Source organism: Bufo gargarizans, chromosome 2 (assembly GCF_014858855.1).
Source record: "Bufo gargarizans isolate SCDJY-AF-19 chromosome 2, ASM1485885v1, whole genome shotgun sequence".
Classification (NCBI taxonomy): Eukaryota; Metazoa; Chordata; class Amphibia; order Anura; family Bufonidae; genus Bufo; species Bufo gargarizans.
Window position 1 is genome coordinate 42,408,969 of NC_058081.1, and position 12,463 is coordinate 42,421,431.

The window sequence follows — 12,463 nt, forward strand, 5'->3', positions numbered from 1 at the left end:
TTGAATGGTTCCGCAATCCGGGAGGTGTGGTGCAGAAGAGTGCTCCCGTGGTGTTTTCTGTCCATGCCTCTGCAACTTATGTTCTATATTTTTATTTATTTATTTATTTTTTTTTTTTTACGGTGCGAACGGATCACGGACCCATTTAAGTTGAATGGGTCTCAATCTGTCCAGGCCGCCGCACAGATATTGCCCGTGCATGGGACGGCCGCACAACAGCTGTGTGCGTGATGAATTAGTCGGCCAGTAGAAGGCACTTATTTTACAGTTTTTTTTGTTTTTGTTTTTTTTTCTTCTTTCCTAGGAGTCCTTTTCTGAACACTTGGGTTTCACAGGAGGCATTGTGCAGGGGTGAGTATAACACGCAATAAGGTTCTATTGTATTACATAGATCTGGACTATTAGACTTTGACCCTTTTTTTATTTATTTTTTTCATTTTTTTTTTTATTTTTTATTTTTCATTCTCACTCCTAGGCAGGACCTCTACCGGGCCTCTGGAAAGTTTGAGCTACTTGACCGCATCCTTCCCAAGCTCCGAGCCACCAACCACAAAGTTCTGCTCTTCTGTCAGATGACAACACTCATGACAATCATGGAAGACTACTTTGCTTATCGTGGCTTTAAATACCTCAGATTAGATGGTGCGTGAACCTAAACCAGGCTGTAGCACCGTGACAGGTGGAGGCTGGGGTAACGGATATGTGCAGCTCGTGTACTGACCCAATAGTAACCTCTGAATAAGACACGTTACTAATAGTCCTAACGCGACCCTGTGTATGCCCCTCAGCAGGCTGCAGTATTTTTGTTGCCCCAGTGCTGCTACATTTTGCGGTTGCTCATGTGCACGCTTGTCAGTGGTTTTTCTCCCATGGGCTACACAGTTTTTTTATTTTTACTCCCTCCAGGAACCACGAAAGCAGAAGACCGTGGTATGTTACTGAAGACGTTCAACGAGCCGGGATCAGAATACTTTATCTTTCTGCTCAGTACTCGTGCCGGTGGCTTGGGTCTCAATCTGCAGTCTGCAGACACAGTTATCATATTTGATAGTGACTGGAATCCACATCAGGTAGGAGGCCATGTCTATGGTTACACGATGCAATACATGTGTGGCTCAGTCTGGTACCGTACCCAAGACCATTCTATAACAAACTGGCTGCCTCTACGCATGACTGTTTGTGAATGGCTTATTCCACCTGCTCTTGTAGGATTTGCAGGCCCAGGATCGCGCTCATCGCATTGGACAGCAGAACGAGGTACGTGTGCTGCGCTTGTGCACAGTGAACAGCGTGGAGGAGAAAATTCTGGCAGCAGCCAAGTACAAGCTGAATGTGGACCAGAAAGTCATCCAGGCTGGAATGTTCGACCAGAAATCCTCCAGCCACGAGAGGAAAGCCTTCCTGCAGGCCATCTTGGAGCATGAGGAGCAGGATGAGGTGAGGGGCGGCAAGATGGAATGTGAGCTCCAGGTCACCACTACGGATGAGAAGGGAATGGTGGGTTTCCCTTTTTTGACAGATTATAGAACCTTTTATTATCTTTAGAGTGCATACACCATATGTGTTTTGCGGTCAGCAGAAAATACGGGTAACGTCTGTGTTGCATCCGGTTTTTTGTGGACCCACTGTAATGATGCCTATCCTTGTCTGCAAACGGGCAAGAATGGAACATGTTCTATCATTTTTGCGGAGCTGTGGAACTGACGCACTGTGTGCTGCCCGCATTTTGTGGTGGACCCATTGAAATGAATAGGTCCGCATCCAATCTGACCAAAAATGAGGATAGGATGCGAACCAAAAATAAGGTCATGTTTAATAGGGCCTTGGCGTGTTATCGACTTCTTTAGGGTCATGCAGAGTAAAAGGAGGCCAAGTCTTTGTTTTCAGCCACTATGGTATTCTGTTTGCCGACAGGAGGAAGATGAGGTACCGGATGATGAAACGGTCAATCAGATGATTGCAAGAAGCGAGGAGGAATTTGATTTGTTTATGGTAAGTCACATGACAATTGTTAATGCTTCCTATACTCTATATGCTGGATGCATTAGATGAAGGGTGATGTCAGTAGAATGGTGCACCTGTACACGCGTCATAGACGCCTGTACAGGCCATTTTGCTCCCTGGAAAAAGTCTAAAGCGTACCAATACACCTTAGACTTTAATCTGCCATTCATCAGCGCAGTGAGCTCTGAACGGCACAGGCAGCGCAGCGATGTTTCTGCTGCCTGAAACAACCAATAACAAAGATCCTTACAGTAAGGAGCCTTAGCTATTGGTCAGTTTGAGCGTAATGACAGAGCTTATGGAAGGAGGCGCACGATCGTCACTGGCGGGGTAAGTGGCCTTGCTGTGAAATATAGCAGGGGTCCCGGATCTGAGCGCCTTGTTTTTCTCTATAATGATGAGTCTGAAGCTCTCAGCCGAGCGCGGTCTCTCCTCCCTGCTGAGTGCAGTACTGAAGACAGCCTCATTAGAAGGTCTAGGGGACCGTCTTCACTACCTCGCTCAGCAGTGAGGAAAAGAGGCTGAACGCTTCAGACTCCTGCTTATAGAAGTCAGTGGGGGTCCTGGCGCTGGACACGCCAACAGGAGACGACCAGCAGCAAGCAGCACCAACCTCAGACTTGGGTCTGACTGCCAGTTGCAAGACAGCGAGGACACGGGAGGGAGACCCTCAGGGCAGGTCATTCTATTGTCCCGTAGCCAGGAAAATAAAGGACTGTGTACCCGGTGTGGTGTGCCTGTGTACCCGGTGCGGGGCCCAACACAAGCTTCCTGGCTGATACACAGATGTCCCAGCATGACCGACTTATAGATACCCCTACTCTCATTGCCAATGCAAATCCTGGAGATGGCAGGGGGAGACAAGAGGATGCTGCAAGCACCATGAAACAGGAGGTTGCATGAGGGGTAGGGTCGGGTTCACACACAGTAATGGCCAAGGAAAAGGATCACTGTCCCACTATATACCGTACACTTATACAATGTGCACTATAGTCCAGGACACTATAGTACTCTATACCAGGCATCCTCAAACTGTGGCCCTCCAGTTGTTGCAAAACTACAACTCCCAGAATTCCCGAACAGCCTACAGCAGGGCATTGTGGGAGTTGTAGTTTTACAACAGCTGGAGGGCCGCAGTTTGAGGCTGCCTGCTCTATACTGTGTCACTATGTACACTATAATAGTATAGTAGTATAACAGTACACAACCCCACTATGTGCACTACATAAAGTACATTACCACACTGTGCTACCCTAAGCCTACCACCCTGACCCTGCAGAGCTCTGTGCCACCCTAAGCCTACATAGCCTCCTACTGTGCCAACCTGACCCTGCAGAGCCCTTCTGTGCCACCCCAAGCTTACATAGCCTCATACTGTGCCACCCTAAGCCTACATAGCATTAGCATGCAATCTGAGACTGCTGCAGAGGGGGAAGCTCTCATGTGCGCGGTGCTTTGTACCAAGTTGCCCCTAAACTCCATTTCCGCTGAGTGTATGTGTTCCCAGCTTTAGGTGTTGGAGGAATAACTAATACGGAGTCTACTGTTCGCATCTATACCGGCAAAAACTGGTGGCACGGTTTAAGTGGCAGTGGTCTTATGTTTTAGTATATGGTGTCAGCTAAATTTTTCTAAAATTGTCTAAATTTGCTATTTATGCATGGAAGACAGTTCTGGAGTACTAGTAATGGTTTCCCTGCATAAATAGCAACCCCTTAATGTTATGTAGGCCTTCATATTAACTATTTGAATTGCTGTAACTTTTGCACTCCTCATCGGCTAAAAAAATAAAACTCCTTAAAAATGGTAAGAGGGGTATATTTTTACTCTTCCGGAAAAAATATAGCGCGACCTCCTGGGTGCAGCTGAGCCTCCCATCTCATGAAGGACTGCTATATTGCTTGAATATGCAATCACATTATGATTGTGGGGTCTGACCTCTAGGCTCCTCGCCAATCTTTAGAATAAAGGGTCTATAGCACTGATCGAGCTTTTCTTCTACAATGGAACCTGACTACTTGCTGTGCAGGGGAATCGCAGCCAGCTGTACTGCACAGCCAAGTGGCTAGGAGTGCCGCTCTGAAGGGACGTAGCGCTGAATCAGAGCTGTGGCCCCTTTACTCGCGGCCTCATCGGAGGACCTAGAGGTTGCTAGCAGTAGATCGTCGAAAACTGAATTTTCAGTTATGACATCATTCTGGGGCTTCTGTCCCTTATCTTAAAGGGGTTCTCTAACTCTAATGGTAATGTTTTTTTATTTTTTTCTATAGAGGATGGATCTAGACAGGCGACGAGAAGAAGCCCGAAATCCAAAACGCAAACCCCGATTAATGGAGGAGGATGAGCTTCCATCCTGGATCATTAAAGACGATGCTGAGGTTGAGCGCCTGACATGTGAAGAGGAGGAGGAGAAAATGTTTGGTCGTGGGTCCCGTAACCGGAAGGAAGTGGACTACAGTGACTCCCTCACAGAGAAGCAGTGGCTGAAGGTTTGTTCTGGGTTGTATGTTTTACAGTGTTTAAAGGGAACCAGTCATCGGGATTTTGTGCATAGAGCTGAGGGCATGGGTTGCTAGATGGCCGCTAGCACATCCGCAATACCCAGTTCCCATAGCTCTGTGTGCTTTTATTGTGTAAAAAAAAAAAAAAAAAGATTTGATACATATGCAAATTACCCTGAGATGAGTCCTGTCCCTGACTCATCTCACGTACAGGACTCATCTCAGGTTAATTTGCATATGTATCAAATCGTTTTTTTTACACAATAAAAGCACACAGAGCTATGGGGACTGGGTATTGCGGATGTGCTAGCAGCCATCTAGCAACCCATGTCCTCAGCTCTATACTCAAAATCCTGGTGACTGGTTCCCTTTAATGCCTAAGCAACATGGTTTACTGAGCACAAGGTGCATACTGACTAAATTACTCCTCCTCATAAAAAAAACAACGCACCCAGATAGAAATGGATTGCCACAAAACTCGTCCTGCTAAACTTGTCGGACAGATATGTAAATGATTACAGGTGTGGTCTGGTTAGACACTGGGTGTTGCTATGCCCTTATGACACCATCGACATTTTGCACAGTTGACAGACTTTGAGGGGGATATCATTGGACTGAGAAGCAGGATGGCAGTTTGGATGAATTTCCCTCCTCCTCGGCCTCTCTGACCTGTTAGGTGGTGGTGGGAGTAGTGATTAAGTGAGGGTATACGCACATGGCAAGCGGGCTGCGGACAGCCCAGTCAGACCCCCGATTTACTGGTCATTACACCCCTTTCTGGACCTATTCCAGGAACTTGGCAGAAGGAAATTGGTGCATGGTGCTATTACGTTTCCTGCCATTGACAGCCAGCCACCTTTTTGGGCTTTATTTGCAGTGGTTTTGTGAACGAGAAATCTTCCATTTATCGTCATGAGTCACACACATGAAGTTTCACTCCATTCCAGCAACTTCTTCTTGAGCAAATATTTGCCGCTTCATTTGTCCATAACGTAGTCATTTATTTTCCGCAGGCCATTGAGGAAGGTACGTTGGATGAGATTGAGGAAGAGGTACGTCAGAAGAAGACCACTCGTAAGCGGAAACGAGATGTGGACCCCGGGACCTCAACTTCCACTACACGACACAAGGAGAAGGAGGATGATGGCAGAAAGAAAAAGAGAGGACGACCTCCGGCAGAAAAGTTGTCCCCCAATCCTCCCAACCTGACCAAGAAAATGAAGAAAATCGTAGATGCAGTCATCAAATATAAGGACAGGTGAGGACTTTATCCTCTTCAACTTTACTAGGGTACATCAAGAAATATAGCAGACCTAATGCCTTTCTCCTTTTAGTGGCAGTGGGCGCCAGCTGAGTGAAGTTTTCATCCAGCTTCCATCCCGTAAAGAACTCCCAGAGTATTACGAGCTGATCCGGAAGCCGGTGGACTTCAGAAAGATCAAGGTCAGCAGAAGAGCCCCCTGGTCACTGTTGCGGTTTTTGTTTTCCCCCTTGCCAGCAGATGAATATAATCCAGATGTTGTTTTTTTTTTTTTTTTTTTCAGGAGAGGATCAGGAATCACAAGTACCGCAGTCTGAATGATCTGGAGAAGGATGTTATGCTGCTCTGTCAAAACGCACAGACCTTCAACCTGGAGGGGTCTCTGGTGAGTTTCTCTCTCTCTCAGCCCTGCTGTGTAACCCCCTAATGATGAGGCCTAGTTAAAGGGTTGGCCCGTCTCAGCCTTTCATGGCCGGAGGGAAATATCCGCAAGAAGCGTCGGGCGAGTAGGCGGAGTTAATGGAAACGGCCGAACAGCCGAAACTCAGCTGTCTCCGTAACTGCCATAACCTGGGAGCTGATGATGTGTAAACCAATGTCTGTCAGTAATTCCTGAACCTTATACTACAGCGGAACCCCAATGTTTCACTCATTGAGAACCCCTATAATATCTTCATTCTTCTGTGGAAGCCCCAGCTAAGCAGTACTATGTTCTAATGTGCATAGCCCTCATTTACTGCTTTTTAATATGTCTTCAGGCCTCACGAGGTGTTCCAGGGGGTCTGCTGGCCCTTTAAGTACTGTCCATACGAACCTCGGGGTCTTTGCTTTGTCTCATATTGATCCTATCTGTTTTGCAGATCTATGAAGACTCCATCGTGCTGCAGTCAGTCTTCACAAGTGTTAGGCAGAAGATTGAGAAAGAAGAGGAGAGTGAGGGGGATGAGAGTGAGGAAGATGAGGAGGCAGAGGAGGAAGGGTCAGAATCTGAGTGTAAGTGCCCTGTTCCTAAAGTTTCCTTTAGGCTGCAGACAATGAACACAGCTGTTATTGGAGTGCTGCCCTCTGGTGAATGTTAACTGTCTAAGTTATACATTTGTCTGTGCAGTATCATAGTGATGATCCTGAGGCATGGAAAATGTGCATGTGGCCTGACCTCTGGACCATGCTTCCCATACAGTGCCACCATTCTTCAGGCCATTAAAGGGCTTTCTCATGCTGCCGTGGCTGGAAAACAACATAGCACTCTTTACTAGAGTAGCCTGCTTAGAGCACCACCTGGTGGCCAGAGCTTAGTTTTTCTGCTTGGCAACTGCAAAATGAGAACCCCTTTAAGTTTGTGTTTATATGCAGTAATGTATGTCCCACATCTCCTGTCACACAGCTCGCTCAGTCAAGGTGAAAATTAAACTGGGACGTAAGGAGAAGATGCAGGAGCGTATGAAGGGGCGCAGGCGCACCAGCCGAGGTTGCAGGGCCAAGCCTGTAGTCAGCGATGATGACAGTGAAGAGGACCAAGAAGAGGTGAGCGCGTTGTACATGAGTGTTCTCTCCGGCCGGCGCACAGAAGGGATGGCTTTCCCAGAAGTCATCTAGAAAGGGGTTTGCTGGATTGTTCTAGATTTATTCATCACTTTTTAAAAATGGAGTACAGTATAGATTAAATAAAAAAAAAACACAAGAGTGATTGCAGCTTTTAGGGCCATGTCTGACAGGCTTGCAGAATTGTAAATGCAGCTCTGGAGCATAAGGATATAGTTACATGTCTGTAATTGTCTCATTTATCTGAATAGGACTTGCATAAATAGACCTGTGTGTTGTTAATGCCAAAACAACCCCATTCAGATAGATGGAGCTGACCCGCCACCAGGTGGAGTTTGAGCTTACTGCTGTATTTTGGAGTTCACTGTAGAATTTCTATACCGCTAAGCTCCCCCTAGTGGTGAGATGGTTTTATTTACTTCAATACTACAGACGTTATTTGGAGTTGTCATAAAATGATATACAGTTGCAAGAAAAAGTATGTGAACCCTTTGGAATGATATGGATTTCTACACAGATTGGTCATAAAATGTGATCTAATCTTCATCCAAGTCACAATAGACAATCACAGCTTAAACTAATAACACACAAATAATTTAATGTTACCTTGTTTTTATTGAACACAGCATGTAAACATTCACAGTGCAGGTGGAAAAAGTATGTGAACCCCTAGACTAATGACCTCTCCAAGAGCTAATTGGAGTGAGGTATCAGCCAACTGGAGTCCAATAAATGAGATGAGATTGGAGGTGTTGGTTACAGCTGCCCTGCTCTATAAAAAACACACACCAGTTCTGGGTTTGCTTTTCACAAGAAGCATTGCCTGATGTGAATGATGCCTCGCACAAAAGAGCTCTCAGAAGACCTACGACTAAGATTTGTTGACTTGCATAAAGCTGGAAAGGGTTATAAAAGTATCTCCAAAAGCCTTGCTGTTCATCAGTCTATGGTAAGACAAATTGTATATAAATGGAGAAAGTTCAGCACGGCTGCTACTCTCCCTAGGAATGGCCGTACTGTAAAGATGACTGCAAGAGCACAGCGCAGACTGCTCAATGAGCTGAAGAAGAATCCTAGAGTGTCAGCTAAAGACTTACAAAAGTCTCTGGCATATGCTAACATCCCTGTTAGCAAATCTACGATACGTAAAACACTAAACAGAATGGATTTCATGGGAGGATACCACCGAGGAAGCAACTGCTGTCCAAAAAAAACATTGCTGCCCCTTTACAGTTTGCAGAAGAGCACCTGGATGTTCCACAGCAGTACTGGCAAAATATTCTGTGGACAGATGAAACCAAAGTTGAGTTGTTTGGAAGAAACACACAACACTATGTGTGAAGAAAAAGAGGCACAGCACACCAACATCAAAACCTCATCCCAACTGTGAGGTATGGTGGTGGGGGCATCATGGTTTGGGGCTGCTTTGCTGCGTCAGGGCCTGGACGGATTGCTATCATCGAAGGAAAAATGAATTCCCAAGTTTATCAAGACATTTTGCAGGATAACTTAAGGCCATCTGTCCACCAGCTGAAGCTCAACAGAAGATGGGTGTTGCAACAGGACAACGACCCAAAGCATAGAAGTAAATCAACAACAGAATGGCTTAAACAGAAGAAAATACTCCTTCTGGAGTGGCCCAGTCAGAGTCCTGACCTCAACCCGATTGAGTTGCTGTGGCATGACCTCAAGAAAGCGATTCACACCAGACATCCCAAGAACATTGCTGAACTGAAACAGTCCTGTAAAGAGGAATGGGCAAGAATTACTCCTGACCGTTGTGCACGTCTGATCTGCAACTACAGGAAACGTTTGGTTGAAGTTATTGCTGCCAAAGGAGGTTCATCCAGTTATTAAATCCAAGGGTTCACATACTTTTTCCACTGTGAATGTTTACATGGTGTGTTCAATAAAACATGGTAACATTTAATTCTTTGTGTGTTATTAGGTTAAGCAGACTGTGATTGTCTATTGTTGTGACTTAGATGAAGATCAGATCACATTTTATGACCAATTTGTGCAGAAATCCATATCATTCCAAAGGGTTCACATACTTTTTATTGCAACTATATTGTTGGGCACAACGCTGCGCTGTAATCTATCTTGTCTAAAGCATAAAGGGGGCGGTTGTCCAGGATTGGCTTTCTTTCCACAGTAGTGAGGTATTGCTACTCTGATCCGTTCATGTCAGTTGAACTGATCTACAATACCAGTTTACAACCCACGGACTGTGGAGAAGCCATGGTTTTCTAAATCCTGGACAACACCTTTAGTCCACAAATCGTGGGTCCTGGCCATGTGCATAACCCTTGTGGGAAAACTGACAAGAATAAGACCTGTTCTAACTTGTCCCAAGCACAACCACTGAACGTTGAACGGAGCTGTGGTTCTCTCCCCATTCACAGTGATGGTTATGGGGTGTCGGCCGCGCTAAGGGTACTTTCACACTTGCGTTTTTCTTTTCCGGCATAGAGTTCCGTCACAGGGGCTCTATACCGGAAAATAACTGATCAGGCATATCCCCATGCATTCTGAATGGAGAGTAATCCGTTCAGTTTGCATCAGGATGTCTTCAGTTCAGTCGTTTTGACTGATCAGGCAAAAGAGAAAACCGCAGCATGCTACGGTTTTATCTCCGGCGAAAAAAACTGAAGACTTGCCTGAATGCCGGATCCGGCATTTTTTTCCATAGGAATGTATTAGTGCCGGATCCGGCATTCAAAATACCGGAATACCGGATCCGTCATTCCGGTCTGCGCATGCGCAGACCTTTAAAAATGAAAAAAAAAAAAAAAAAACGGATCCGTTTTGCCTGATGACACCGGAAAAACGGATCCGGTATTGCAATGCATTTTTCTGACTGATCAGGCATTTTTCTGACTGATCAGGCATTTTTCTGACTGATCAGGATCCTGATCAGTCTGAAAAATGCCTGATCAGTCAGAAAAAATGACATCCGTTTGCATACAGTTTGCCTGATCAGGCAGGCAGTTCAGGCAACGGAACTGCCTGCCGGAATCAAACAACGCAAGTGTGAAAGTACCCTAATTAGATCAGCCTGGAAAACCCCTTTAATGCTCCACACTTTTATTTTTTCTTAATACAAAAAATTATTATTTTTCTTCTCTTTGTAGGACCGCTCTGGAAGCGGCACTGAAGAAGACTGATACCGAACATTCCAACGTATCGCTCCATGTCTCATTCCACTGCGTGCCACCTGAGCGCCTATTCCGCCACCTCCCCCCTTCACCCTCTTCTCTTTCCGTAGGACGCTAACGGGTAGCCTGAAATGTAGTGAACTGTACAAAAATAAAATTCTTCCATATTTATATAAGTGTAGGGAAGTGTCCGCCTGTAGCATCTTCTAAGAGCATTAACTATCTGGCCGCGCCACTAGGCCTCTCAGGATAGGTTAAGAGGAATCTGACTTTTAATTATATATAAATATATATTTTTTTTTTATTATGGCAGTACTGTTTGAGTTACAGTATGGGAATCACTGTAGTGTCAGCCGTGGATGCATGCAGGTAGCAATCCACTCATTAGTACTGTATTTTACAAAAAAAACAGGTCAAAATAAAAGCCGCGCCCCCCTCCCCCCTTCTCGCACTGCACAGGGAGGGGCCCGGCAGTGGTAGCTGTATGTATGTGTGTCAGTGTCACTGGATTTCAAACAGTTATAAATTAAAACCAGATGAAATACCTCGCCCAGTTTGACTTGTATCTTTCTGTACACATTTCCTTTTTGTTTTTTTTTTATGTCTTGGGACAAAATTTAAATAAAATGATGAAGTCTTCGTAAAGAGCGGAGCTGCCGAGCCGTCTGTCTTCATTCTGGTATAACAGGAGGAGGGGAGTCAAGACGTGAGCAGTGCATGGCGCTGTGGGCACACTATGCAGATCACGTGCATTTGTTTCTGCGCACATTTGTAATAAAGTACCAGCAAAATGAAAAGATCTGACCAATTTTATGTACACTTTGCTTTCATCTTCCATGTGGAAATTGACCTGACGTGAATTTTATGGGGGCGTTGGGCCACTTTCGCACTTTGTGGCAGAGTGATCCCGCAAGCAGTTCCGTTGTGGCAATCTGCATGCAAACGGACAGCATTGTAGTCGGATCAGTCTCACACATGCATTGCAGGAACGGATCCGTCTCTCTGTTTGTCATACGGACAGATGGATCGGTTTCTAAAATATATATATATATATATTATAATCTATCCCACGTTTTTATTACCGGTTCTGCGCAGGCTCCGGCATTGCGGTATTTTTAATGCTGTATTCGCCACTAATACATTTAATTGTAAATTAATGCCGGATCCAGCATTCTGGCAACTGATCCGGAATTTTGGACGAAGATAATACAGCAGAATGCTGCAGTATTTCCTCAGTCCAAAACGCCGTTCAGTGACTAAACTGAAGACATCTGATGCATCCTGAACAGATTTCTCTCCTTTCAGAATGCATTAGGATAAAACTGATCAGTTTTTTTTCCGGTATTGCGCTCCTGTGACGGAACTCGATACCGGAAAACAAAACCGCTAGTGTGAAAGTACCCTTACTATATTACACCTTGAGGCTCAGCTCTCTGCAGCTGCTGCACCCTCTGCACTTTGACAGGACCAGGTGTGACTACAGATGAGCAAATTTCATATTTTTAAATTTGTTTACTGGTAAAAGGTGACTTGCGTTATGGATTCTGTTACCGTGGACCATAACGCAATTCTATGACGGAATACATAACGGAATGCCTCTAAAGGTTATTCATTCCGTCATAATGGAAGTCTATAGGCTGCATAACGTAAATGGGATGCATCCGTTTTGCAGCCTATAGACTTCTATTATGACGGAATGAATAACAGAATGCCTCTAAAGGCTTTTAGTTATGGTCCGTGATACCGGAATCTATCGCAATTTGGCTTTTAAAAACCAAACTAAGCGTGAACGAATTTCATAACCTGAAATTTTCTCATCTCTAGTGTTGACGTTTTCACTAGGGATGAGCGAATAGACTTCGGATGAAACATCAGAGCCAATACATTCTAATACTGTACAGAGCTCCTGCTCCATACTGTATTAGATCGAAGTTTTATGCGAATCAACTTTGGATGTTTCATCCGAAGTCTATTCGCTCATCCCTAGTTTCCACTGC

At 45.1% G+C, this 12,463-nt stretch overlaps 1 protein-coding gene across 3 annotated transcripts in view; it reads left to right on the forward strand.

Annotated features, from left to right (window-relative positions):
* Nucleotides 1–11,116, forward strand: part of SMARCA4 (SWI/SNF related, matrix associated, actin dependent regulator of chromatin, subfamily a, member 4) — a 38,924-nt gene extending 27,808 nt beyond the window's left edge. The window contains exons 23-34 of one of the 3 annotated variants that reach the window (XM_044278833.1): nt 305–351; nt 476–642; nt 907–1,070; nt 1,210–1,437; nt 1,915–1,992; nt 4,275–4,493; nt 5,519–5,763; nt 5,840–5,948; nt 6,050–6,151; nt 6,627–6,759; nt 7,151–7,290; nt 10,443–11,116. In XM_044278833.1, coding sequence (XP_044134768.1) covers nt 305–351; nt 476–642; nt 907–1,070; nt 1,210–1,437; nt 1,915–1,992; nt 4,275–4,493; nt 5,519–5,763; nt 5,840–5,948; nt 6,050–6,151; nt 6,627–6,759; nt 7,151–7,290; nt 10,443–10,475 — 1,665 coding nt within the window. In that variant the 3' untranslated portion in view covers nt 10,476–11,116. Of the gene's footprint in view, nt 1–304; nt 352–475; nt 643–906; nt 1,071–1,209; nt 1,498–1,914; nt 1,993–4,274; nt 4,494–5,518; nt 5,764–5,839; nt 5,949–6,049; nt 6,152–6,626; nt 6,760–7,150; nt 7,291–10,442 lie in introns of all 3 variants that reach the window. The other 2 variants (XM_044278831.1, XM_044278832.1) reach the window with 2 other exon arrangements.
* The last annotated feature ends 1,347 nt before the right edge of the window (nt 11,117–12,463 follow it).